At 35.7% G+C, this 25,280-nt stretch overlaps 5 protein-coding genes across 5 annotated transcripts; 3 read left to right on the top strand and 2 right to left on the bottom strand.

Annotated features, from left to right (window-relative positions):
* Positions 1-1,019: 1,019 nt before the first annotated feature.
* LOC110697339 lies at positions 1,020-6,073 on the top strand. Its single transcript, XM_021874722.1, has 4 exons — positions 1,020-1,095; positions 3,893-4,124; positions 4,508-5,480; positions 5,573-6,073. Exons 1-4 carry the CDS (start codon positions 1,020-1,022, stop codon positions 6,071-6,073), a joined length of 1,782 nt encoding a protein of 593 aa, XP_021730414.1.
* An 80-nt stretch (positions 6,074-6,153) lies between these two features.
* LOC110697340 (protein FAR1-RELATED SEQUENCE 5-like) lies at positions 6,154-7,284 on the bottom strand. Its single transcript, XM_021874723.1, has 2 exons — positions 6,727-7,284; positions 6,154-6,612 (listed from the first exon to the last, which is right to left on the bottom strand). The coding sequence occupies exons 1-2, from the start codon at positions 7,282-7,284 to the stop codon at positions 6,154-6,156; spliced, it is 1,017 nt and encodes a 338-aa protein (XP_021730415.1).
* Positions 7,285-8,563: 1,279 nt separating this feature from the next.
* LOC110697341 (protein SHORTAGE IN CHIASMATA 1-like) lies at positions 8,564-14,295 on the top strand. Its single transcript, XM_021874724.1, has 5 exons — positions 8,564-9,152; positions 10,261-10,422; positions 10,519-10,587; positions 11,391-12,800; positions 13,790-14,295. The coding sequence occupies exons 1-5, from the start codon at positions 8,856-8,858 to the stop codon at positions 14,270-14,272; spliced, it is 2,421 nt and encodes an 806-aa protein (XP_021730416.1). The 5' UTR covers positions 8,564-8,855; the 3' UTR covers positions 14,273-14,295.
* A 2-nt stretch (positions 14,296-14,297) lies between these two features.
* Positions 14,298-16,840, top strand: LOC110697066 (protein SHORTAGE IN CHIASMATA 1-like). Its single transcript, XM_021874409.1, has 2 exons — positions 14,298-16,386; positions 16,466-16,840. The coding sequence occupies exons 1-2, from the start codon at positions 14,794-14,796 to the stop codon at positions 16,559-16,561; spliced, it is 1,689 nt and encodes a 562-aa protein (XP_021730101.1). The 5' UTR covers positions 14,298-14,793; the 3' UTR covers positions 16,562-16,840.
* A 501-nt stretch (positions 16,841-17,341) lies between these two features.
* LOC110697065 (uncharacterized protein PFB0145c-like) lies at positions 17,342-24,084 on the bottom strand. The gene is made up of 8 exons (XM_021874408.1): positions 23,127-24,084; positions 22,629-22,826; positions 22,415-22,537; positions 22,187-22,224; positions 21,965-22,079; positions 19,554-21,641; positions 17,948-18,084; positions 17,342-17,847 (listed from the first exon to the last, which is right to left on the bottom strand). Exons 1-8 carry the CDS (start codon positions 23,196-23,198, stop codon positions 17,628-17,630), a joined length of 2,991 nt encoding a protein of 996 aa, XP_021730100.1. The 5' UTR covers positions 23,199-24,084; the 3' UTR covers positions 17,342-17,627.
* Positions 24,085-25,280: the final 1,196 nt, after the last annotated feature.

Below are 25,280 nucleotides of genomic sequence, written 5' to 3' on the forward strand. Positions count from 1 at the left end.
CTAAGACACTAAGCTATGCTTTTGTAAACTTGGCATGATACAACATGATATGTAGTTGATGGATTTGGTTGCATCGCTGTCAAAAACCGATCTGACGAAACCAATCCGAAATAAATCACATTCAGATTTTGACTTGTATTGGTCGACACAATGATTTAACAGGACTTTTATTTAAATACTTTGTACTAAATAGAGCCGATCCGACCACACCAAACTAAGGATGGCAATATTAAGTGGATATACGCTAACCCGCTCCACCCGCTTTAAATAAATGGACGAAAAACCCGAATTAAATGGATGAGAAGCGAGTGACGGATGAAGCGGGTGATGGATGGATCAAATGTGGATGATACTTTACTTCACCCGCTAACCATCCACCCACCCGTTTAACATATATTAAATTCTTTATCTAAGAATTTTAATATTAAAATATGAAATGTGCAAGAAAATTACTTTTTTTTTGTTGCAAATTAATTTTTCATAATATGTTGTTATTGTTTCTTTTTTTTTATTAATAAAATAAAACCATTATTGTATAAATAACCGAAAATGAGAGTTTATGTGAGTTTTATTTTCTATTTTTTATTTATTTCACTCTAATATTCATCCATTAGTCATCCTGTGTCATCCGTGGATGATGGACGGACGGATATGGATGATGGGTGAAACAGGTGACGAATGGATGAGGATGAAGTGAATGGATTGATGCCGGTAAAGCTCCACCCAATCCGATTCCGATCCATTGCCATCTCTACATCAATACCAAAACTTAAATAAACCTGGTCCACAATAATTTTATTGTGAACCCGGTATTATCACGTGACTAGCTTTGTCTCCAACATCTTACTATTGCTTCTTCCTGCCTTCCACTATTCCCACCCAAAACGCATGCTCTTGATTTCTTTTCCCAAAAAAACGCAGCTACACACTTTCTCTCTCTTCCGACCTCCGTTCTTCCATTTTCTCTCTCTACAAAATCAGCACCGATTTTTCTGTAAAATTGCTCGAATTATTCTTCAATGGCAAGAACTAGAGGTGGTGGTACAGTTCAACCGAGAAGAGGCCTTCGTTCTTCAGCTACTCGACCACTTTCTGGTATAATTGTTGTTTATCATTTGATTTCTGCAATTTTGAGGTTATTCATTGTTGTTTTTCTTTAATTTAAACTATTTGCATGATTTTTGTTTGAATTTTGTTTCGTATTGAAGATTATTGAAGATCTAGGATTTTTTGATTTTTTTTTCATGATTTGTACTGTATTTCTGCAATTTTGAGGTTATTCATTGTTGTTTTTCTTTGATTTAAACTATTTGCATGATTTTTGTTGTAATTTTGTTTCGTATTGAAGATCTAGGGTTTTTCGATTTTTTTTCATGATTTGCACTGTATTTCTGCAATTTTGAGGTTATTCATTGTTGTTTTTCTTTAATTTAAACTATTTGCATGATTTTTGTTTGAATTTTGATTCGTATTGAAGATTATTGAAGATCTAGGGTTTTTTGATTTTTTTTTTTATGATTTTTCGAAGGTAATGTTTCAGATATTGTGTTTAGTTTGACATAAAAGAGAGCTGTTGAATAATGTTAATTCAATGTGTGTAGCTCTTTGCTCAACTCAATTTTATGTATAGCAACGATTTGAATAGAGAAGGCGAGATTCATATTGACGTATTCTGGAAGTGATGGTTTGCTTGAGGGTTTGTTTTCAGCATTCTGTATAGTTATTTAATTGCACAATTTCATACATATACTACAATTTAGTCAATAATGTTGAGCCACCTCGAGTGTGAATGCACCCGAACCTCACAGCTTTCTATATGTAAAGATATATATACAATGGATGCATACTTTCTAAATGTAAAGATGCACCATCCTTTTCTGACTCAACTAGAGCTGGAGATTAGGGAGGAGTTAAGTTAACTACTAAGTAATCGAAATTCTTAGTTGTGTACTTGCATAAAAGGAATGTAAGTTGTGCACTCTGCTTGCTGCCTATTCTGCAGTCCAATTGGGCTTCTGGCCAAAATTAGTATCCTGGCATATGCTAACAAATTAAACCCATGCATCAAGAAATTTACACCTAAAACATTTTTCTTATATATCTATGAAGTGAACATGAGAGGAACAAATCCTATGAGTATTCGGAATCAGATTCTAGAAACGATTATGGTCTTTTGCTGAAGATCACACAACAAATAATCTCAGCATTGAACCAGCACAAGGTTGTACACTTGTACTTGTGCCCGTGCCATTTATGGAAGAATAGTACAAATCCCCCTTAGTTTGCACTTTTAAACCTTGAGGTCCTTGCCCATCTTTATTTGATATTCATTTGGTTTTGACAAACGAGATTTGTTGGTGTATTTGACTCATGAAGTATCATGTTGACAAACTATGGGGGCAGGTTGCAACATACAACTTTAATGTGCTATTCCCCCACCCCACCCCACCCCCAGCATAAAGGTATTGAGATGGAGGAACAATATTGGTCTATGGCTATGTACTTGGATTTGTTCCTGTTTGTGATTCTCCCCAGCAGTTACAACTTGTGATGATCTTTCAGATTAGTCTTGCACGTGTTTGATAAGTGTTTGCTGACTTAGCTCGATAATTGATGAATTTTGTACAAGTTCTGATGATCCTTCAGATTAGTAGTCAACTACAAAAGTTTTTGTTTGTAATAATGATGATTTTCTGAAATTTGGATTTTGCCTTTTTCCAACGATGTTTACATATGCATTGCTAATAATTATTTAGTTAAGTAACTTCAAGCACCACAAAGTATATGTGAGTTTTTGTGTCAATGAATGTTTCGCTTGGTGTAACTTCTTGTTGAGAATTTGGCCAATTAATTGGTGATTGCTCTAGTGTAGTTTGAGGTGCTATGAGAACTCTTTGTAGATTTTGTTTGATCATTTGTGTCATATCTTTTGAGCTATATTACTCTTTGTTCCGAGAGAGCAAGATCCTTTTTTAGGCAAAATCATTGTTAATTTGTGATTATTAGTGATGGAGTCTGTTAATTTGTGAATGGAGTCTGTTAGTTTGGTAGTCTAACCTGCATAAGCTTCTTGACCCATGCTTTTTGGCAATGGTTATGAAAGTCGAGTACCAGGATTACATCTAGCTTCTCCTTAATGGCAATCATCGTAGGTCACTATATGTTAAAATAAAGTAACTATTTTATTAATAATGTTACTATTATAAATATAAAGGACTATGTGTTCATTAATGTTAAAAAATTGACAATACAAGGGTATGAAATAAAGATTACTATTTAGGAATAAAGATCGCTATATTATGAAAAAAGGTTATTATTCTAAAAAATTTAGCTAACAAAATTAAAGATTACTACATTAATCATAAAAGAAACTATATCATAATAATCAGTATTTAAAAGCCACTTCATTTGTTCTCTTAATCTCGATCTCGAGTTCTTTTCTAATGAAATCCCTCTTAGTTCTTTTTTTATATATTTAAATAAGAGTATAAGCAGCAGAGAAGTAACAATGACCTATGTTAGATATTTAGTACATTTAGTGCATATATCATTTTCAGTGTAAACTCATGTACGTTGTTTGTGAGTAGGTTAGTAGGTTCAGAATTTGTATTTTATTCACTGCTTAATTTGTATATTGTTCGATTACTTTCAGAATTTGTGTACTCAATGATGATCTCTGTCTCTGCTGTGTCTCTGCTATTTGAATTAATATTGCTGGATTTTTGAGTTTGGATACTTTGGTTACTGGCCTGCATTATGTAATTTGCAATGTTTCTGTTTTTTATGGTTTATTTATGTGATTCTCTAGTCTTAAATTTTCTGGTCATTATTGTTTCAGAAAGGTCACTATAATTTACATTTTGATTTCTTTTGTATCATAATGGTGCCAAAGGCTTGAAGAAGAAAACTAAATCTAACAAGAAAAAGAATATTGCTATTGAAGAGGTTCATGAAGGTGCTCTTGAGCATCAAGTTTCTGCAATTATATCACCATTATCTCGTCGTAAGAGAACTCATGATGAAGCTGAAGTTGAACCTGCTGCTCTTGTTCGTCCTAAGAAGCCAAGGACTAGAACGAAGAAACCAATAGTTGAAGCTACTGAATCTGGTGGTGATGTGCCTACGTAAGTAACTTAGCTATGAAAAAGAACAAGTCGACTTTTGGTGTTCAAGCATGCATGATTTCCTACTCTAATGTGAAATTTGGAAAGCCTACCAACAATAGTGCTTTGTTAGATTCTATAATATGCCCTGTTACCAACAATATTGCTTTGTTAAATTCTATAATCTGCCCTTGAATGCATTGAGCTTACAGTATTTGTGAACTTCTCTCTCTAATACTTCATTATCATCGTACATATTATGTGAAAAATTAGCTTCTCTTTTTTTTGGAAATTTTTTTGTCAGACTGCATTGATTTTTTGATTTGTTAACTTGATGTTGATTTAATGTTGATAGCATTATTATTTCTATTTTGCTGAATGCGGCCATTTAAAACTAAATGTAGGCCTTTGCATTTGGTTGACATGATGTCTAACTTTACTCTTGATCAAAAAAATTCTGTAAATGAAATTGGTTTTGGAGGGTTGTTATCATTGAAGTTGAAAAGGAATCCTACTAGTATGTACAGGTGGCTAATTGATTCTTTTGACTTTGGTAGCTGCATGTTTTCAATTGGTAATAATAAGGAGTTTGTGGTGAATGAGTATGATGTGTATGACGTGTTTTTCCTTCCTTTGAACCCCAAAAATGTTGAGGAGATACCTAGATCTGCTAATAAAAATAATCCAGACTTTGTTTTCAAACATAATTGGAGATTGCATTTTGGGTTAACAGATGAAAATGATCAAATTCCACTTAATTTGTTAGAAGCTAGGATACCTACTTTAGGCCAAGGTGGAGATGAGTTTAAGCAACTCTTTGTTATGCATGCTATATCCACGTTTTTAGCTCCTACTTCTAACAGAACTGCCGATCTTAGGATCGTCAAGGCACTTGATGATGTTGAACAAATTAAGAATTTGAATTGGTGTAAATATGTTCTTGAAAAACTATGTGAAGGTGTTAAAAGTTACAAAAAAGGAGAAATTCAGAACTGTTGTGGTTGTGTTTTGATGTTGGAGATTATTTACTTTCATAGGTTGAAATTTAGGAATGTTGAATTAAGTACTTCTTTACCCTTAATTCAACATTGGAATGATGAGTTGATTAGGGATAGAATTAAGAAGGAAAAATTGTCTAAAAGTTTTGGGTGTGGGATTTTACTGTCTGATGTGTATCCTGTTAGTGGTAAAATGAAGTTTCTGGATGGACATGTTGTGGGTATTGCAGGGGGAAGTATGGGGAATGCTGGGGGGAGTGATAATGTTGTGAGGAATGTCGGGAGGAGTGGTGATGTGCCTGATTCCCAGGGTACAATACAGTTCATTCTCCCGGCAGGTTCGATGTCAGATCAAGAGATCCATTCGGCTGCTATTGATGTAAGGAGTAGCTGACTTTTATTCTATATTATTATTTTTATTATTTGATATGATTTAAATGTTTATACATGTTTCTTTTAATGTTTTTGCAGCCCGTTCATGAGCAATTTTTGTTCATGAAAAGAGATATGCATGTGATCTCTTCTTTTTACAATGATAAGATAAGAGAGATTCTTCTTTCACGTGGTGAGGCCAACAACTCTTCTGGCTCTTCTGGTATTAATTTGTCCCAGGATGATTCGTTTCTTATGGATCCTCGAGTTCAATCTGTGATTGACGAGATCTCTGAACTTGCTATTTGGGTGACAAAATTACCTGAGGTGTTGGGTCAAATTTCTACATTTGACCACAACAAAACAAATGGAGGGAGGGAGGCAATTAGAGGCACTATCCCTGTGATTGGCTTTGAAAATATTCTTGCAAATGGAGGGTCCAGGTGTTCGTTTTCTTTGGATTGGAAATCTGATGAAAAGCTTATATTCATTTCACACTTTTTGAAGTCAAATAACAAGGAAATAAAACTATTGGATCCATTAGTCCTAGAGATTGTTGACTATTGCATTATCAATTATTCTTGTTTGGCTCCTAAGTAAGTAATCTTTTGTTTGATTACATTGATTTTCTCTTATTAATTTATTTATGAAACACCTTTTTAATTCTTATACTCTTTGACTCAGTGAACTGTTGGTATTTTTTCACCAAAAGCATTTGATTTTGTGCTATTGAACTCATAAAAATCCTCATTCCTTCTCCAAGTCTTCACTGTCTTTTGAAATATGTCGTAGAAATCTGTCAAACTTGTCTTCTTGTTTGCTTTAAATCCCACTGCATGATTTTTTCTCTCACTTCTCTGTGACGACAAGATTCCCGCGGAAAAAAAGTCCTTACTTTGAGTTGTTGACCACTTATGCTTTAGTGAGTATAACCTCTTGAACCAACTGTTGTTTTTCAGCTTGTACTTTGTCATCATTGAATCCCAACATACTTCAAATTGAGCTTCGTTTATACAACCACTCAAGCATTTTGTGAAAGCGGCTTTGAATGTGTCATCACTCTTCAAAATTCCAAATCTTGTTACAGCATTTTGAATCAAATTCCATAGACATAGTCTATGTCTAGTGTTTGGAAATACCTGTACATTTTGATACAGTTACTATGGTTTCATAAATGGTTACTACATTTAAAATAGAGGTAACTAAATATAATTCCAGTACAAACATATTTAGATGTAGTAGTAACTAATTACCTTGGGTATTGCTGCTGCCATGGCTGCATCTTGGTCTGTAAATAGTGAGACAGGACATTTACCACCCATTGCCTTTTTGAAGGTTTCAAATAGCCACACAAATGACTCTATGGTCTCATCACCAATAAAAGAACAAGCAAACATAGTGTTCTTCCAATGGTTGTTTATTCCTACAAAGGGTGCGCAAATGAGGTTGTAACGATTCGTCCTATATGTGGTGTCAAAAACAGTGACATCCCCATATATTTTGTAATCTTCAAGCATCATAGAATCCCTCCAAAACAAGTTACAAACCCTTCCATCTGCATCCAACCTTACTCTGAAAAAGAAGTTAGGGTCTTCAGAATAAGCTTCCTGTAATTTGTCACAAACTACTTGAGAATCTCCTGCTTCAATGGCCTTTATTTTCAGCTTATAACAATAATTCATGTGGTCTTTCACTGTATGACCAATAGCATCTTCTCCTCCAGCTTCATTTGACATGTAATTAAAGGATTCCATAGGTCTTAGTCCAGATTCTTGCATGGCCTCAATCACTTGCCCTTTAATTTCAGTCATTGCACGCTCTGAACGGTGGAAATGGTTCCATTGTGGTCTAGTGAGTGGATGATTGTGCACCAACACATGCTGAACTATCTCAAATTGCCCCTCCTCATTCAATTTGGCTACTATCAAAGCATTACAATTTTTCTTGTTATAGGAACTCTCCTACTTTGTCTTGTTTTTTTTTTTAACAAAGAACTTTCCTCTGTCAAGAGTTCTGGAATTTTTTCCTTCTTTTTACCAGAATTCCTCAGTCCAGCTGCAGAGCATACAAAGAACTTTTTGGTGATAATATCTTTAGTTCCGGTTTTGCTTGTCTGTTTTGCTTTTCTAACACTAAAACCAACTACAGCAGCATGTTGACAATACAATTCATGTATTTCTGCAAGTGTTGCTCGAGTTTCTCCTACTAACCAACCACTAATCTCTTCATTATTATTTTCACCTGTTATTTATTTACACCATCCATAATTATCATTTATATAAGTCAAATTGGGTATATTACAATAGCACTCTAAAGTCTACAGTACAACAGACATATCAGAAAAGCACTCTAAGATAGATCACTATACTATTAGTAAAGGCAACTATATTACTTAAAACTGGCTTTGCATGTCTCTAACTACTGTGAACCTAATTATTTTCAATCAATATAAATTACGTACTACTGTTGCAATTATACGAATTAATACCTAAATACCTAATTTGATTTTCCAAACAAACAATTGTAATTGCATAATTGCTTAATACCTTGAGCTTGCATTACATGTTGATTTTCCTGCTGAACTTCATTCTCATCCTCAGCTTCAATAATAGCTTGTTCTACATCTTCAATAGCGTCATCTTCTTGAATGGGATGATGATACAAGCTTCCTGCTATTTGACAAATCAAACAATGATCAGATCAATAACTATGCACAGTTTGATCAATCAAATAGATTATTAATAATTCTTACCTTCATAGTTGCTTTCAATTTGAGCTTCATCGTTCAGATCGAAATTGATGACATTAATATCGAACTTTTCTACGGTGTCCTGTATATTTCGATTTATATCAAATTCAAGTGAATGTATAGAAGAATTTTCCATGAATTTTGCAGAAATTGATTGATTATGGAGAAATTATTAACCCTAGAATTGATGAATGTATAGAATTGATTAGAAGGAGAGAGGAAAAACTTCGAGCTCGGCGTAGATGATGAAGTTGCAGAGGAACATAATTCATCGATTTTTTTACGGGAGTGTGTGGGCTGGGAAAGAAAATCACGTGATATTTTTTAGGTCCACAATAAGTTTATTGTGGACCAGGTCCACCCAAGATTTTTTGCTACACCAAACCCTGCCCCGGACACCTCGAATTTTGACACATCTGTTGCAAGCAGTCCAGCAAGAGCCATTTTGAAAGTTTGGAAAAAGGAAAACGAAAAAAAAAATAGCGCGCTATTGACATTGTCCACACCTCACCTTGTACTTAAATCTTGAAAATTCAAAATACTCTCACTCACATTCATCATCTCTGCAGACTCTGCTACAAACGGTTTCACTCTACTCCTCCATTACACCAAAGCAGAAGCAATCTGCAGAAAATGCGAACTCGATTTCTCACTCCCGACTACTTCATCTCCGATCAAACCCTAAAATTCCTTCGTCTTCCTCTCTCTCCTCTACCTTCTCCTCCCAAATCACTCTCATCTTCCGATGAATTTCTTCGTTGCTGCTCCACTTCTTCCGCCATTTCCGTTTCTCACCAGCTCCAAAACCTTCCGATCGACGGTGCTCTCTCCAAATTCTACTCCGATGTTCTTCCTCACACTATCGACACTTTTAATGGCGATTTGTCGTTCAATTCCGGAAGTAGTTATGACGATGTTCAAATTCCGAAGGTAATTTTGAATTTCTATCCATTTTTTACTTTTTCTCGTCAATTTTGTGTTCGCCTGTTATTTTTGAAATATGACAGGTGAATTGAGGGTTTCAGTGTGTTATCTATAGTTTTGTTTATCTCGAATTGTTTCTGGAGCTTAATACGGAAGACAGATGTGAGATTGTACGTTTTGATTTGATTTTTGGAGGTTGTTTTGATTTTCTAGAAGTTTTGAGCTCTGGTTGGTGAGTTTTAGGGTTTCTGACGAATTTTCATGTTATGTTGGATTTTAAGCTATTTTTGGTAGCAATGATGAATTTGTGCTTCAATAATCTCTATTATTTGGTTAGAAGTAGGATTTATTTACTCAGCAGATGATCTCGTCTCAATTAGCCTTTCTAATGATCATTTAAGAGAATTATGAAGTTTTTGGCACTGAGAGCTTAGTGTTTGGAGAAAACATGATCATTGTAAGGTTACCACATATAAATTAAAAGATATATCATCTTTAAAGAGTTCTATAATATGTGTGAGATTTCTGTGGTGCAATGTTGAAATTCTGTCCTATTATCTTGAAATCAGGCGTTTCCTTCCTGTTTTATGGAATCTAAGAAACTACCTATTAATGCTTTCCTATAATGGCAATGTGTATCATAAAAGTGAAGGGTGACCGAGTCACTATCTTCTTTGATTAATCATGTTTAGATATTTCTAACTCGTAAGTTTGATGCATGCTGTCTTAAAGTGCCAGGACTGCCAGCTGGTAAGTACTGGTCTACAATACTGGTTTTTGAAATTGTTTTGAGTTGTGATGCTAGACTGTATGTCTGTATTATTATCCAAAAATCACTGGTGGCCATTATAGATGAATATCCTTGTCAAAGAAGTAAATTCCATGCTTGATTAAACATTCTGTTTCACTTAAGCAGATAGACTGTTTGTTAGTCATGCTCATATCTGGCTCTGGCTTAGTTTTAGCATGATGCCTACTAAATATGCGGGACAACAAAACTTTAGTTTGTATATATATTTTTTTTAATTGTGTAGTGTACCTATAAAACATACAAATCGTGTTCAAGAGGCAAAATGAAATGAAATTCATGCACTCATCATATCTTCTGTTGCAGAAGGAAGCTGGCTTATATCATGAAGAAATGGAAGCTCACAGCTGTTCAGCTTCTGATTCCGTAACACTAGAGAATCAATATGCAAAGGACACTGTTGGTGAAAAGAATTACAATAAGGCTGAAATTATTCAGTTTGAAGCACCAGAACTTTCTCAATTTATGGTAAATAAACTTATCTTTTGCATTTGATGAAGAAAAATAGTTTGTAAGCCCTCTTAGTTTATTAACTACTGGGGTTTGTGTTTGTAATATTTTCAGGAGAATGTTTGCATGTACGAGAAAGAAGTTCAGTTATTGTCTGAAGTGCAAGATTGTGATGATGATTTGGTAAATGGAATAACATAGCATACTAATTGCTGCTTACACCTGCTCTGTTGAATGTGCATTAAATTGATTTTGTTCTCTGAGATGATCTTTATATGCAGATGAATGCATAACTACTGAATGGTTTTTTTACTCATGTAACACTTATAAGCTTTGTGTTACTGAAAAAAATTATATTGTTTCTGATTCAATCAAGGTCTTTGTCATTGAAAAGTAGGAAACTGTGATTGCTTTGTACAAAATTTTGTTTAAAAGTTTGACCTGACGTCCTGTCTCTCACTTAAGTTGGGTTTAAAGGTAGAGAACTACAAGAGTCTTTTATGGTAATTGCTAAGTAGCTCAAGGAGTTTTAGTTTTGGGATCAGATGATTTGGTAGCTATGATTTTTTTTTTGGAGCAAAAATATAAAATGTAACTCATCCAGTAGGATGCTGGAATATTATTTTCCCCTTTAGAAACCAGTGAGCTGCTTAAAATACCATAGGCAATTAAGATGCAATGTCAAGCCATGCATGAGGGAGCTATTGCTGTTGCTTTCCTTATTAAACGTTGTCTATAATGCACGCACAATGACCAGGGCATGTTGACTCAAAACTTGGGAGTCGAGCTGTAATTAGTTGATGTAAAGTTTAGTCCTCAACTAGATCCTTTATTGCTGATGTGTTGTTCCTTCTGATATCTGATTCATACCATAGCATAGAGATTTTTCTGATTTCAAATCTTTGTGATTAAGTTGTTTATGATACTAAGCAAATTAGGTTTGAATTTTTATATTTTTATTCTTATATTCTGATTGATGCATGCAGGGATTGCTAAATCTTGTGCCCACAGATCCATTTGGTTTTGATGTTAAAGATCCCGTGAAGTCAGTGGATTCTGTTTGTCTAGAATATGATATGACCCCAAAGCTTCCGGTACTAGATGACGTTGATCTCTTACCAGACAATATCGATCACTGTGGCACCTCCTTACCCTTGCTTGAAGTAGAAGAGGTTGGACCTGCCGATATTTCATACTTTTGCTTGGAACCTCTCTTTGCAACCATTGAAGAACAGCATTCTGCTTGTAGTGTTGACCTTGAACATAGTTGCCAAGATCTGCTTGTCTCTGTGGAAATCGATATTTTGGAGCATATTTCTGATAATCACTCATCAAAGCTCCCCCTTGAAATTTGTTTTACAAGCCTGAGTCTAGATATTGATCTCCTACAAGTTGTAGAAACTCCTTACAGAGAGGAAGACATTGGGTCGATGGATGCTGGACCTATTGCTTTTGTTGATACATTTTTATTTGAAGAATTTAAGATGCTTGATTCAGATTCCTTAGACATTTTTGAGGTGAATGCTGCATGTCAAACAACTGAAGCAACTAAATTGTGCAATATGTTCCCAGAAGACTTGCCCTTCAGAAGTTTTGATGAACTAATTGTCAATTGTGAACTAGCAATTATTGATGGCACTTTCACATCACTCTCTGTCCCAGATCTGGTTGATGATGAAAATATTTGGTCGTTACATGTTATTTTTGATAAAATGCTCACAGAATTGGAACCAGTGCCCCTCTTCACATCAGATGAAATTTATTTGGATTGGCACCTTCTGGGAAGGGACGAATGCAATGGAGATGTAAATGCTGCTATTGAGAAGCTGTTCAGTGACATTGATGATTATACAATGGGTTCATGTTTGAAATCTGATGATGGTAACATGGTAGTGCTTGATTTCGTTTTATCAAATGGTCCTTCAGATCGATTGAATATTAGGGAGAACAAGGTAATAATGCCATCTGGAGTGAGCTGCACAGAAAAACATCTGATCAATGAAGTCGTTTCAATGAAGTCACCAGATGAAGACTGCCAAATCATAGAAAATATTGGGAATCTTACTAATGCTGATTTTGAGAACATTTCATCCGGCAAGTTGTCTGATGATGATTGTCAAATCATAGAAAATGTTGGAATTTGTGATGGTGATTTGCATAAGGTAGATTCATCCGTCGAGTCAATGCCTCAGTTTAATGATCTGGATTTTTTCTTAAATCCTACAAGTGCTACTGGTGGTATGAGAACTGGTAACAAACTCAAGCCATTAGATGCAAAATCTGTGCTTTCTGCTAGGGGTCAGAAGAAAGAAACAGCCAGTGCAAGCAGCATTCATATGCAGCAGTTTGATGCCTGTGAAGGTGTCATTGCCACTTCAAGTGACAGAGATACAGCTGTGAGTCTGACCATATATGATCACTTTAGTGATTTTGTTTCCTTTGGTGGAAGTCCAATTCAGTTTGTTATTTCAATAGTTTTTGCTGTTCAGATAAGTGCATTGCTCTTCATGCTATTACGTAGGTTGTTTTGTGTATGAAGATACCCATTTCTATTCCGCACTTAGGTAACAGGATATTGCAGCTGTTTCATTGTTTTCTTATTAATGTCTGAAAGCTGAGAACTCTGTGTATGGTGATCTTGCAATTTGCAAGAGTAGATGCTGCAGGCCTGCAGCGATTCTTAAATAACCAGCTGGCGATTTTTATTATTCAAAAGTAAGGTCTGGATGCTTAGGTTAGCAAATTTAGATGGTTTTTTTTAGCCTTTGGTGAGACCTCTAGCAAGTTGGCTGTGTTATACTTCATTGATTTTCCTTGTTCTCTCTTTGTGGTTATTTTTATGTGTTACTCCTTTTTTCATTCCATTGTTACTTTTATTGACTTGTATGGAACAATTCCTAAGTCTGGCTTGGGTTAAGGGCCTTAAGGCTAAGGGTTGAAGATTCACATTGAAGAAGAGAGAGTTATTAAGAGACCCATCCAACAAATCTAGATTTAGCCGAATCCAATCCATTGGTCACCTTTTATTCTCCATAGCAATGCAATTATGCAAGTGAGGCCTTATATATCTGACCTTAAAATCCTATAGTTCTTTTGGAAAGTAACTCTTATACCACTTGAGCTTTCAGCTCTTTGGGATATAAGTAAATCTCAGGGTGGAAATCAGATAACCTATTCTTTATTTGATTGTGAATCAGATTAATTCTGTAAGATAGTTATTGGATGGGAAATAATGTTTTTATTAACTCTCTTAAAAAATGAAAATTCCACTTATTACTTTTTTATTTCTCGGCAGGCTGTGTTCTTATTTCTTAAGCTTATGTTTATGCTTAATAGTTCCCTCTTAGTGAGCTGACTGTTTTTAATTGTTACTCTAAACCACCAGAAGTTGGAAGCGCTACTGAACTATGGGCCTGTCGAGGGAAAATGCAATAAAGTGTCTTCCGGGGCTTCAGATGGTACAAATACATCCAGTTTCCCTATACCTGTTTGTAGCACAGCTCAGGAATCTGAACCAGCTCATCTCTGTGAATCTTCCCACGACATGCCTATCATTATTAACACTCAAGATTTTGATAAAGATATGATAATCTCTCGGAGAAGCACATATCAGAAGATCTTAACTATGGAGAAGAAAGGAGTACAAGTTGTAGAGAGGGATCTGATTCTACCTGTTGATATAATACTTAATTCTACAGCGTGCATAGTGTGGTATGACTGCAAGAATATTGGAAAGAAAACCACTGCTCAAGATGAGGGTGCTTCATGCGTTCCTCTCTGCATTGAGAATATAGCTGCAAATGTTCTGACATCTCTGAGTTTTGCATTCACTACCTGTGTTCTGGTAATTGACTTCATCTATGCTTAATGTATCCGGGTGCTTTTTCTTAAACTAGAGTTATCATTGTAGAAGTTGGGGGGAAAGATCATGCTATAATTTTCCGAGAGCATGGTGAATTAACTTGTTTTCATTGTGTAGTATTCTAGGCATTTGTTTAATTATTTATGTCTTGTAGCATGAAGCAATCCCTGGACACACTCAAAGGTTTTGTTATTCTTATAGACTTTATTACTTTCTCTTTGATCTGCCTCACTTGTGCTCTGACCTCTGCTTTCATATACAGGTTTTTGTGTGTTATGTGTGGTTAAATCTCTATAGTCTAGACATTTGTTTGAATGGATTAAATTATTGCTATGCTTTTCATGTTGGCTTGCTTGGTTTATTTGCAGTTCATCCATATTTTGCACTCTTTTTTTTTCTTTTTTTTTTTTTTGGGGGTTTGACTTACTAAGTATTGCAGCTTTGTATGAATTTCCTTTCTCACTGTGCTCTTTCTTTCCCCCTTAATAAAGATTTTCGAGGGAGATTGCAATTTCATTGGCCCTGTAATGGAGTCCGCAGATGAATTGTATGCAGCGGCAGCCAGTCTTGGCACGTATTTGCAGATTTTCTATTCATCATCATTTGAGCTGACAGATGAAACTATATTGAATTATATCAGACACTCCCAGAATATATATAAAGGGTTACTTTCTAGACTTCCGGATTCAGAGACACTTGCTGAATCATTTTTCACCAAGTTCCCTTCTATCAATCCACTCTCAGCACATGCAATTATTTCTAGTGGATGCATTCTCTTGGAGTTCCTTGAGTTGACAGTTGAAGGGAGGATCCAAATACTCAGAAAAAATCATGTGCCGGAGGAATGTATCTATCTTTTTAGTTTCTTGTGCAAATTCGGGGAGCGGGAGGAATCCAAGTCTGGACTAACTGACTGTTCATCCTCTGTATCATCTCCTCCTGATTCAGGAAAATTTGTCTGCAACATCAACTCAGATGATAGAAAAAGGAAATTTAATGCAAGCTCTTGTGATGCTATGTATGACTTCAGATGTTCTATGCCATCCAAACACTATGCAGATGATGAAACGACTGATCAGGGTTTGTTAAGGCCATCTGATCCTAAGGTGTCACAAAGTCCCAGAATATGTCTGCAGCAGAAAATGCCTGATTTCTTGTTGGATAGTGAACTGTTTCATGAAGGAGAAGCAGCTGATGCTGCCACAAACATGGGTCCTTCTAAAGCATGGTGTGAAACATATATCACCGGGGAACCAAAAATTCGCCGTAAGGATGATGGTTTTGCTCGATCTAGCTTAATTGTAAATGAAGGATTCTCCAGTCAACAGAAATCAAGTAGGATAAAAAGCAAACGAGAACAGAGTGCAAGGGACATACTTCAGGATTTGCATGAAGATTTTGTTGGTGAAGTTGTTAACTTTTATGACAAATCTTTATTTGACGGGGACTTTCAAATAGATGAGAAAACTCTAAAGTCCTCTCCAATGGCCTCTGAGATTGTAAAAGACCATGCTCCTAGATATAATAGGACAGCTAGAAGATTATCATTTGGTAACAGTCCTGACCGGAATGTAACGACAGCTGATGTGATGGATACTAGGTGTATCTTAGAAGATAGTAGACAGTTGAGGGACATTAATAGTTTTAATGGTGTAGAATATAACTGGAGCAATGACATATGCAAAGCTCCACAGAAGCAGCAGCAGACGGCTAAAATTACACAGGAAAAATCTATGCAAAATTTTAGTGGCCAACTCTCAAAGGGGAAAACTGTACCCCCCTATGGTGAAACACCACTCTCGAAAGCTGTTCATTCAGGAAAATTGCAACAAGGGTCACCTTGGACAATAGAGTTTCTCAACCGTATTAAGGAAAAGAGAAAATTACGTCAACAGAATCAGCCAAATGCTTCTGTTCCACGCACTGGCTATCATGGGGATATTACTAAATCCACTAAGAGAAGAAGCCCGTCCATTCTTGAATACTACAAATATCAAGGTGACAGCATGCCTAGGAAGATGGCAGGGCAGAAAATGCAAAAGCAACATGCTCAGCTGCGCAATGAGAGGTCTCAAGGATTTCGTCCAATTTGTACACCAATTGACAAGAGAGCTAGACGGGTTGGTTCTCATAATCATGGCTTTGTTCTAATATGTTTTTAATTTAAATCTTCTCAAGGTATAAATTTATGAACTGCAGAGTTTATCTTTTGCAACAAGTGGAACTGGGAGCCAAACTAAGCTTGTTTGGAGTGACAATCTCTTTTTCAGTCAGGACAGCAGGTTTTCAAGCTGAGTATAATATAGCTGGAGAGTTGCTGATTATGGCAATGTTTTTAGGTAACATCATTTTATAATCATAAGCAAAAAATCACTGGTTGGTTTTTTTTTTTTTTTTTTTTCCTTTTTATTAAATTAGAGTTACAGAAAGTAATCATTGAGCAGATTAGTTATTGTATGTGGATAGCTCTATCTTAAACTTGTACTAACCACCATTGATTGCAAGAGTTCTTCGTGCATGTCAGGATATATGTTATACTTTGTGTTTTCATTTGTAAGTTGTTATATCCCATATTATCTGCTTACAATGGTTCAGGTTTTCAACACTGCAGCTGAATGTTTGACAAAGAGACAGTTTTATTTTCAGTTAATCAGTTTTTGAATTATCTACTTTAGATGGGTAGGAATAGGAGTCTGGGTAGAACGCAAGTTTGATTAGATCTGTATCTGCATAAAAGTGTATGGTGGCATACATGTATGTTATTTTTGTGTTACTAACAACATCCATGCAGTGTTACCTTAATTTATGTTTACAACGACATGCATTGATGCCTTTTCCAATTAAATTTGTGCCTGACCTTAATTCTTGGAAACATTAGGCAACATGTTTTTTTTTTTTTTTTTTTGGTTTCAGGTGTGTACTTATAGAAGAAATTCTGATGTCATGTACAGTAATTACAAGCACAGATTAACTAGCATTACGTAATGGTGAAAGTTCAGTAGAAAAATTCTGCTCTAGCTTTTTTCTAAATTACATTTCTTATATAAACTCTAAATCTTATGCTTGCAAAATATATGATAAATTTTGAATTAAATGATTGAAGATAGCCGTGAACTCCACCTTCTCAAGGTGTGGTAGAAAAGGATGGAACATCAGAACTATATCAGTCATTAGACAGAGATTTGGCCTTTCCAAGAAGCTTAATCACCATTTAATATAATAGAAAAATATTAAACTTTACATTTGACTAAAGAATTTCAATAATGAATGTGGTCTTGCTTCTTGGTGCACAATCTGGATCATCATATCTATCAATTGTTTCTCTTCATTTTCTAACCTACATTCTCTCTGGTATAATAATTTATTTCTTTTGACTATTCCTTAAGTTGCGTATGGTCATTACAAGCTGTTGCCTTTCACCTTCAACCTCTGCAAACTTTAGGCTCACTTCTGAATACTTATCTTGCATTTCTCTGAGGTCATCTTCCATTATTTTGTTCTTCTCCTTCAGTGATGTAACTTCTGTCAGTAGATCACTGGTTTCAGAATCTGTGGCTTTCTTCTCCGAGCATGTTTCTCTTCTGCATTTGGAACGATAATTTTCTAGCTTAAGCAAAAAGCCTATATCACTCAAAAAGTAGATCAAAGGGAGTGTGAGTTAGAAGAGTTTGTTTACTACACCTTTCTCCTAATGCTCTGCTGGCCCCGTTTTGCAATGACCTGCCTGGAGTTACTGACTGCTGTGTTTTTTTCCCCATGTGTTTTCTTTCATCCACCCTGCTACCACTGTCCGCAGATATTCCAGAGGATTTGACTGCCTGTGGATTGACATAGTGTAATTGTTAAGCTCACATTCAAGAGTATGGATGGGTGATACTCTGTCTCACTTAAGAAGTCTGAAATTGGTTTTGTAAGCATGTTAAGGCAATGACAAAAAAGTTAACTAGTGAAATGACTTTCTGTTGTGAGGATGACTTTTCAAATTGAGGGGGTAAATTGAGACTCTTAATGTGGGACAAATAAAGTATAAGTCATTCTCTTTGGAAATCCTTAGAATACTCTGTTCATAAATATCTTAAGTGCTATAAGAAAACAACATACATGTAAACTGTGGTCTCATCATCTCATGGGGTTACAATAATTGGCGCTTCTAGTGTACTTACGAAGAATTTCTCTAGGTGAATGTAACATTGCAATTATGATTAAGCTAACAACAGGTAGAGATTTGCCTTCATATCATAGCAACTTGATACTGGAGATGTCATTCTGATGGGGCATGGGTGTGGGATATAGCTGAATTAGTGGATTGAGTTTCTGATTCAGTTGGGCCAATTAAGTGGTGTGGAGACTGGAGACCCATGGTATCATACCTTACTCTAGGTGCACTTTCTATAAGTTATGGTGCATAGGGGCTTTCAAAGGGTAAAATCATTTGTATCTGAGCATGTCTGTCCATTTTTAAGAATTCTGAGTGTCATCTAGCGGTAAAGTTTTAGTTTTGAAATAATGAACTAAATCTATGATATGGGTAAACAGAAATATTTTCACTAATAATAAAAATTTGTGTAAATATCCCCCATTCCCCCCAATACCTATTTGTGGACAGGAACCACGTGCCAGGAAATCATTTGTTAATATATGGGATTCAACTCCTTACACATATCTTACATTTTAGATTTGGTGCATTATGATATTTGCTTTTGAGCTAGCTCATTTCAAGGAGATGTTCAGGGTGATTGAACCAGGGAAAGGGTTTTCACATCTCCTTGCCTTTATGTGAAGGAGAAAGTTGAAATTGAGCTACAGAATATCTTTGTACCTTTTTTTGCTCTCCCTTTCTACATACTTTTACTAATGGACTATTATGCAATGCCTTGAAATTGATATGGCTTCAAGCAGTGTTGTTTCTAGCTAAAAAGATGTGGGTTTTAATTTTTTGCTTTTCTAGATTTTTTTTTTTCTCTGTATTATAAGACACATAATGCTTATTCTGCAGGAATTATGGTTTAGCTCTTTAATTAGGAAGCCATGTTTTTCTGAAACTGAAATAAAGTATCAGTATCGACATGCACTATTATTACTCAACCTATAAGAGTATTATTTCTAGGGCAGAAAGGGTGCAGGGATAGGGTTTAAGATGTTGGCACAACCTTACTTTTCCTATGGTATATGACCCTATTTTAATGCCATTGATTAGATTTCATAATATTGCTGTGAACTATGCAATGTATGGTCACAACACACTTCTAAATGTTGATTAGGCCTATAAAAAGTTAAGAAATATCACCTTGAGCTGCTTTACTTTCTCTTTAAGAGCAGATACTTCTTTGGAGCTGCTGTCCTTATACTTCTCTAAATGGGCTATCTCATGGTCCTTCTTCTGTAGATTTTCCCTCTGCCTGGTGAGTTGCTTTCTGAGGTTCTCATTCTCCAACTTCATTTCAGACAATTGGTTTTTCAAGTCATTGTGCTGAACTTGGAGCTTTTCTAATTCTGCTTGCGCTTCAGCCATAGCACTACCTTCCTTTTCTTTTAAGGAACTTAGGATTTTTATCTCCTCTTCCCCTCTTTTAATTTCTGTCATCGCCAAGGTATATTTAGTCTCTAGCTCTTCCATATCTCTCTTTATTTCCTGATGAGACTTCTTTGTCTCATCCACTAGTGTTGTCGTTTCTTCTAACTTCTTTGTGGAGTAATAATTTTCTTCTGTAAGCCTTTCTACTTCCATTCTGAGTGCTTGATTCTCCTTTGACAAGGCTTCACATCTGTCTTCTACTTTCTTTTTAATACTTTCAAGCTCCACAATCTTACTTTTGTGTGCAAGTAGTAGTTGCTCTTGTTCGTTCTCTTTCTCTTTCAACTGTCCTGAAAGCGTTTCCACCTCAGCTTTACGTCGATTTTGGACTAGCTCAAGCTCCTTGGTAGCTTTCTCGAGATGTTCTTCAAGAGTGCTAATATGAATGTGTAGTTCCCTGGCCTCAGCTTCTGCTGTTGCAGTCAACTCTTCATTTTCCTTAAACTTTTTTTCCAATTCTTCAGAAAGTTCTCGGAACTCCTCTTGTATCTTCTGTGCTGTAGCAACATTTTCTAGTTTTGTTCTTCTCAAGGTGTCCTCTGCTTGCAGAGCTCTTTGCTCGAGCTCAACATTGGCATCGTTAACTGCTTTGATCTCATCTTCAAATTCTGCCTCCTGCTTTTCCAATTCATACTTCAAATTGTTTACTTGGGTTTCAAGGTCATGCATTGTATCTGAAGATCCACAGAATTCTTCTGCTTGCTTTTTTATCACCTTCTCCAACCTTGCTATCTGAGATTCAAGCTCTTCCACATTTCGCATATTTTGTGTGCACTCTCTTTCTTTCTTAATCAATTCTAGCTGCTTTTGGTTAAACTTTGAAGAGAGATCATCGTTTTCCTTCTTTGCAATCTCACAATCTTGGGAAACCTTTTTAATATGCTCCTGAAGCTTTCTGTTCTCTTTCAAATTGTCCTCCAATTCACTTTGCAGGTTTGTAATCTGTTGTTGCAAATGATTTATTTCTCTAGAATCTCTGTTTGGGCTTTCTGCTTCTTCTATTTGTTTGTCACCAAACAGCTCATATTCAGAATCTGTTTTTTCAAATTCTTCTGGTTTCTTTTCACTTGTCATTTTTCTGGTAAGATTGGCTAGTTCCTTCTCTTTCTTACCTAGCTTTTCTTCAAGGTCCCTCACCACAAGAATTAATTCCGAATTTGAATCTTGTGTTTTCCTCAGCTGTGAACGAATGGCCCTGTTTAAATCCTTCACATGGCCTTCTTCACCTTCATTGTGGCGATGCCTCGACTGCTTACCCTGAGCTCCCATTTCCTTTGGATGTTCAGTGCCATTTTCTCCATTTTGCTTTGACCTGATTTTTTCAGATTCCCTTCTAAGTGCATCTCTTTCCTCTTTTAGCCTAACCACTTGCCCTGTTAATTCCTGTGCTCTTTTAGTTTCCTTCACAGCTTGCCTCCTTAATGAAAGCAGCTCAATGTCAGTTACCTCTGCCTGTCTCTTCAAAGCTAAATTCTCTCTATTGAGCTGTTCAATGAGACTTTTGGGAGGTTCTTGCTCTCTTTCTCTCAGACCATTATCACTAGTGTCCACATAGTTGATTATATCATCATCGTCATCAGTTGAACTCCAATCTAGCGTTAAGGGCTTTCTTGTTTGATGTGCCTTGTCTGCAGGACTGGGGTCTTTTGATACAGGTCTCTTTTCGTGATGTGATTGGTCACTGACATTCTCCTGCTGGGTTCTACTTTCTTTCTGTTCAAATGGAGCATTCAAGGTGTTTTCATTCCTTGTATCTTTTCTTCCTTCATTGTCTACAGAATCCATTTTGTTGTAGTACTCCTGCCACAAAAAAAGGAGGTACTTGAGTACTTAACTTTATACGAACAAGCAACGGACTTGAAAGTTCGGTCTGAAAATTTCTTTCATGCACTATAACTATATTTCGAATTGTAAGTCTAGACATCTTATGACATATAATTTAATTTTTTGTTTTTAATTATTTATTTAATACTAGTATTTAATTTGGGTGTAGAGAGCCACAAGGGTAGTGGTGTAGATGGGATTTGATCCCCAAATTTTGGGCATCATCCCAAAGACTTTCACCAACTAAGCTAGTTGACCTCCACACAATTTGAAATTGAGTAGTTGGAATGAAATTTTACTTCATGGGTATTATTATTTATGTTCCCTTCTGGTTGAGAGTAGCTGTCTCGACTTTGCAAGCTGCCTTCATGTGCAATTGATGCTCCATTTTCTTCAATATCCCTCTGAAGCTCCCTGAAAACAAAGTTATGTTACCCAGATACATTGTCATCTTTATCAAATTTCTGGGATGACAGAAGACTGGGAGCAAAAGATTTATATCATTATGCCTTTGACAGTACCTTTGATCATCAGCTCCTTGCATATTTTGAATTGTAACCTGTATAAAATTAACTACTGATCAGAAAAATACTGAATTAGCTATACTATGATTACTATCTTAGAATAACTACTGATCATAAAAATGATATTGCGAGGCTATAGTTCATTAGTTCTATACTGCTATATTACTAGAGAGTGAAGAGACTATCTGAAATTCTGAATGAACCAAAGAGATGTAGAGAGCTCACCAGCAGAAATGCTCCAGCATTTGAGGACTTAATTGGCAGGGAAATTGTGGATGGTGCAGTTGCCTCAACATAGTCTGCAAGGTTTACAAAAACTTCTCCTAAGAAGCCCGATTTTGATGATCCCTGGAAGTGTACAACACAAGAAGCAATGAATCAGATTGCAGAAAAAAGCCACAAATGATGAGAATGAGACAAAGATTGGCTGTTTTCTTACAGTTGAAATTATTAACTGGTAAATTTTGTCATGAATTTTTCCTGTTTTTGTCTCCCTTGTTAATTTCACTGTTTCATACACTGGATTTTCCCATATACAGATCCCATCTTGGACCGCAGCTTTTCCCAATCTAACTGTTGGTTGGCCGACATCCACGGGAACAACAGATATCATCAGCTTCAATTTGGAACATGGCACCTGAGAATTCAGAATGCATAACAATCAATATACCTGGTAAGCCACATCTTTACAAACCTCTTAATATATGATCACATATTCAAATCATCTGTTATTTGCATATGTGAAATCAAGTAATTGTGAAGTTGATAATGCATCTCGTGCCGTGTTATATACTTCTAATGTAATGTAATTAGAAAAATCAAAGAAACAATTCACTTTTATGATTGAAAGGAAGAACAGTGTGGTAGACTAGAATTTTTTCTTTTTCTTTTTCTTTGACTTCTCATAGTGTTCTTCATGACGGAGTTAGATTGATACCTGAGCTGCTTGGAACTGTAATTTGAATACAGCTTTGATCTTTTCATTCCTCCATCTTCCCACCTTGAACATCTTGGACTCTTAGATGACTCAATTCGAAACTTATGCCACTAGTGAAGTTCTTGAAACGTCAAATTTGCTGTTGATCTTTCCCCTTCTGTTTAGTATTCTCGTACATTGGTAGTAAAGCTCTGGTTTGCAGGGATGTAAAGGGACAGGGTACAATAGAATAAGAGTAAAGGGACGTTGTTGTCAGTGAACTTCCTTCTTAAGCTCTAGGTTTCTGGTGAGAAATTTTCTGCTGTATTGAACTACACAAGTACAACAATTTAGAAATTAGTTAGTAGGAGTTGAATTAATCTCTGTCTCTCTGTTTTCTCCTTTGATTTCAGAAAGGTGATCTGGCCCATTCACTTTTGATTTTTTTTTTTTTAATTTTTAATTTTCTACCCTTTTCAGTACATGTGGGCCCAGGATCTTCAGAGATTTTATATTTTTAATTTTTAATTATCCTTAGTAGAGTGCTTGAGGTAAAGCATCCAGAAGGTTAGGTGAATGGAAAGAAAACCAGGTTACCACCAGGACAAGAAAGAATAGGCAAGGAAAGAAACTTCTCTATCATTCTCTGATTAAAGTTTAATATTGGCTGTGAGAGCAGCAGCTGGAAATCATGTGAGTTCCGATGTTTGTTTAAAGTGGGCACGTGGGTAAGGACTAACGAGCCTTATGTTTTTTTTTTTTTTTTTGGCAGTGATAATTAAATGCTAAGGAGCCTTCTCAGTTACATTGGGTTACTATAAAATATTCGAAGTATATTGAAGTTTATATCTCACAAATCCTTAGAAGGCAATGATTTATATAAGATTTATATTATACAGATAGTCTGTCTAGTCAGTGTCCACATTTGCCTGTGGTTAGCATTTAATTATCACAAACCTTCTTTGCTGTTCTTGGAGTACATTAAAAGATCATTTTAATGTAACAATCAGATAACAGTATTTGGAAATCTAGAATTTAACCTATCCTCTTTTCTTTGAGACGTTTGGGGTGGAAGAGGGGGTGTACATTGGTGATTGGATGGTATTGGATTAAGATTTAAGAGTTTCATGTGAAGACAGTAATGATACTGATGGAAGGATCTGTTTATGCTAGATGGTGCCACCTTGCTGCATTATGCGAAATAGATAAGCTCCCAAATCGTTGACGGAACCTTGATGTCTGAAATATAGGGATATATTACGCCTGCAAATTGTCTTTATACAATTTAAGTCGAAAGTTAGCACTTTGTGGGGGTGGTAGCACATGGAATCATGTCTGTCACACACTAGTGCCAGATCATTTTTCTATTTCAAGTCCTCTTCTAGTCTACATTTTCCTCTTTGAAACAAAGGACACTAAGGCTAGAATTAAAGAGGAAAAGTCATTTAATTTCGTTGTCAATCTTTTTTCTTAGGATTTTAATGTTCTTTTTTTTGATCAATTTTGCGTAGTCATTTCGTGTTTCTATAGATCTTTTCTTTCTAGTTTCTTAATGACGAAGTGGATTCGTATTTTAGATGAATCTAGAGTCTATTTTGTCCATTCTTTTTTTTTCACTTATCTATGTTTGTTCTGTAAATTTTAGAGCACCAATTTATTAGGAGTATTAAAGGTTTTGAGGTGGAAATTTTTTTGGAGTTGGGACTTGAAATTATTTATGTGCAGAATTTGGTCATTTTGATCCTAACTCTTGAATTGTGGAGGAGTATTATTCATTCAATTTCTTATTATATCAATTTATTTTGGGGGACCAATTATATCTTTATCGTTACAGTGTTAAGCTATCGATTCATAACTATTCTTTTGATATTGCGTAGTATGTTTCATACTTTCATAGCTTCCGGTGATAATTTCTTAATTAAGATTCATTTTATTTGGAGACTTTCCAAAGTATAGCGTAGAGTATTATCTAAGGATAAAAAGATTAGATTTTCCTACTACTGATTTGAGTAGTTACGGGCAGTACTCAGTGGGCACATTTAATTCTTTTGCAGCAATAAATGCTAGAGCATGGACTAACCGAAGTTAAAAAGTAGAATTTTGTCGGTAAAAATCTTCTTTCCGTGTGCAGCGGCAGACAGTAATGCCCTTTACAAATTAGGAGTACAATTAGTC

The sequence above is a fragment of the Chenopodium quinoa genome, unplaced genomic scaffold (genome assembly GCF_001683475.1).
Source record: "Chenopodium quinoa cultivar QQ74 unplaced genomic scaffold, ASM168347v1, whole genome shotgun sequence".
NCBI lineage: Eukaryota > Viridiplantae > Streptophyta > Magnoliopsida > Caryophyllales > Amaranthaceae > Chenopodium > Chenopodium quinoa.

What these genes read in the sequence shown, in the direction of transcription:
- LOC110697339 (XM_021874722.1), top strand. Translation starts at nt 1,020, where the DNA reads ATGGCAAGAACTAGAGGTGGTGGTACAGTTCAACCGAGAAGAGGCCTT. An exon ending in TCTGGTGGTGATGTGCCTAC is followed by an intron (nt 4,125 to 4,507) that starts GTAAGTAACTTA and finishes AACTAAATGTAG; the next exon opens with GCCTTTGCATTTGGTTGACA. An exon ending in TCCATTCGGCTGCTATTGAT is followed by an intron (nt 5,481 to 5,572) that starts GTAAGGAGTAGC and finishes ATGTTTTTGCAG; the next exon opens with CCCGTTCATGAGCAATTTTT.
- LOC110697340 (XM_021874723.1), bottom strand. Translation starts at nt 7,284, where the DNA reads ATGACTGAAATTAAAGGGCAAGTGATTGAGGCCATGCAAGAATCTGGA. An exon ending in TGGCAGCAGCAATACCCAAG is followed by an intron (nt 6,613 to 6,726) that starts GTAATTAGTTAC and finishes CAAAATGTACAG; the next exon opens with GTATTTCCAAACACTAGACA.
- LOC110697341 (XM_021874724.1), top strand. Translation starts at nt 8,856, where the DNA reads ATGCGAACTCGATTTCTCACTCCCGACTACTTCATCTCCGATCAAACC. An exon ending in CAGAACTTTCTCAATTTATG is followed by an intron (nt 10,423 to 10,518) that starts GTAAATAAACTT and finishes TAATATTTTCAG; the next exon opens with GAGAATGTTTGCATGTACGA. An exon ending in CAAGTGACAGAGATACAGCT is followed by an intron (nt 12,801 to 13,789) that starts GTGAGTCTGACC and finishes CTAAACCACCAG; the next exon opens with AAGTTGGAAGCGCTACTGAA.
- LOC110697066 (XM_021874409.1), top strand. Translation starts at nt 14,794, where the DNA reads ATGGAGTCCGCAGATGAATTGTATGCAGCGGCAGCCAGTCTTGGCACG. An exon ending in TTGACAAGAGAGCTAGACGG is followed by an intron (nt 16,387 to 16,465) that starts GTTGGTTCTCAT and finishes TATGAACTGCAG; the next exon opens with AGTTTATCTTTTGCAACAAG.
- LOC110697065 (XM_021874408.1), bottom strand. Translation starts at nt 23,198, where the DNA reads ATGTTCAAGGTGGGAAGATGGAGGAATGAAAAGATCAAAGCTGTATTC. An exon ending in ATGCTGGAGCATTTCTGCTG is followed by an intron (nt 22,225 to 22,414) that starts GTGAGCTCTCTA and finishes AATTTTATACAG; the next exon opens with GTTACAATTCAAAATATGCA. An exon ending in CAAGGAGCTGATGATCAAAG is followed by an intron (nt 22,080 to 22,186) that starts GTACTGTCAAAG and finishes CTTTGTTTTCAG; the next exon opens with GGAGCTTCAGAGGGATATTG.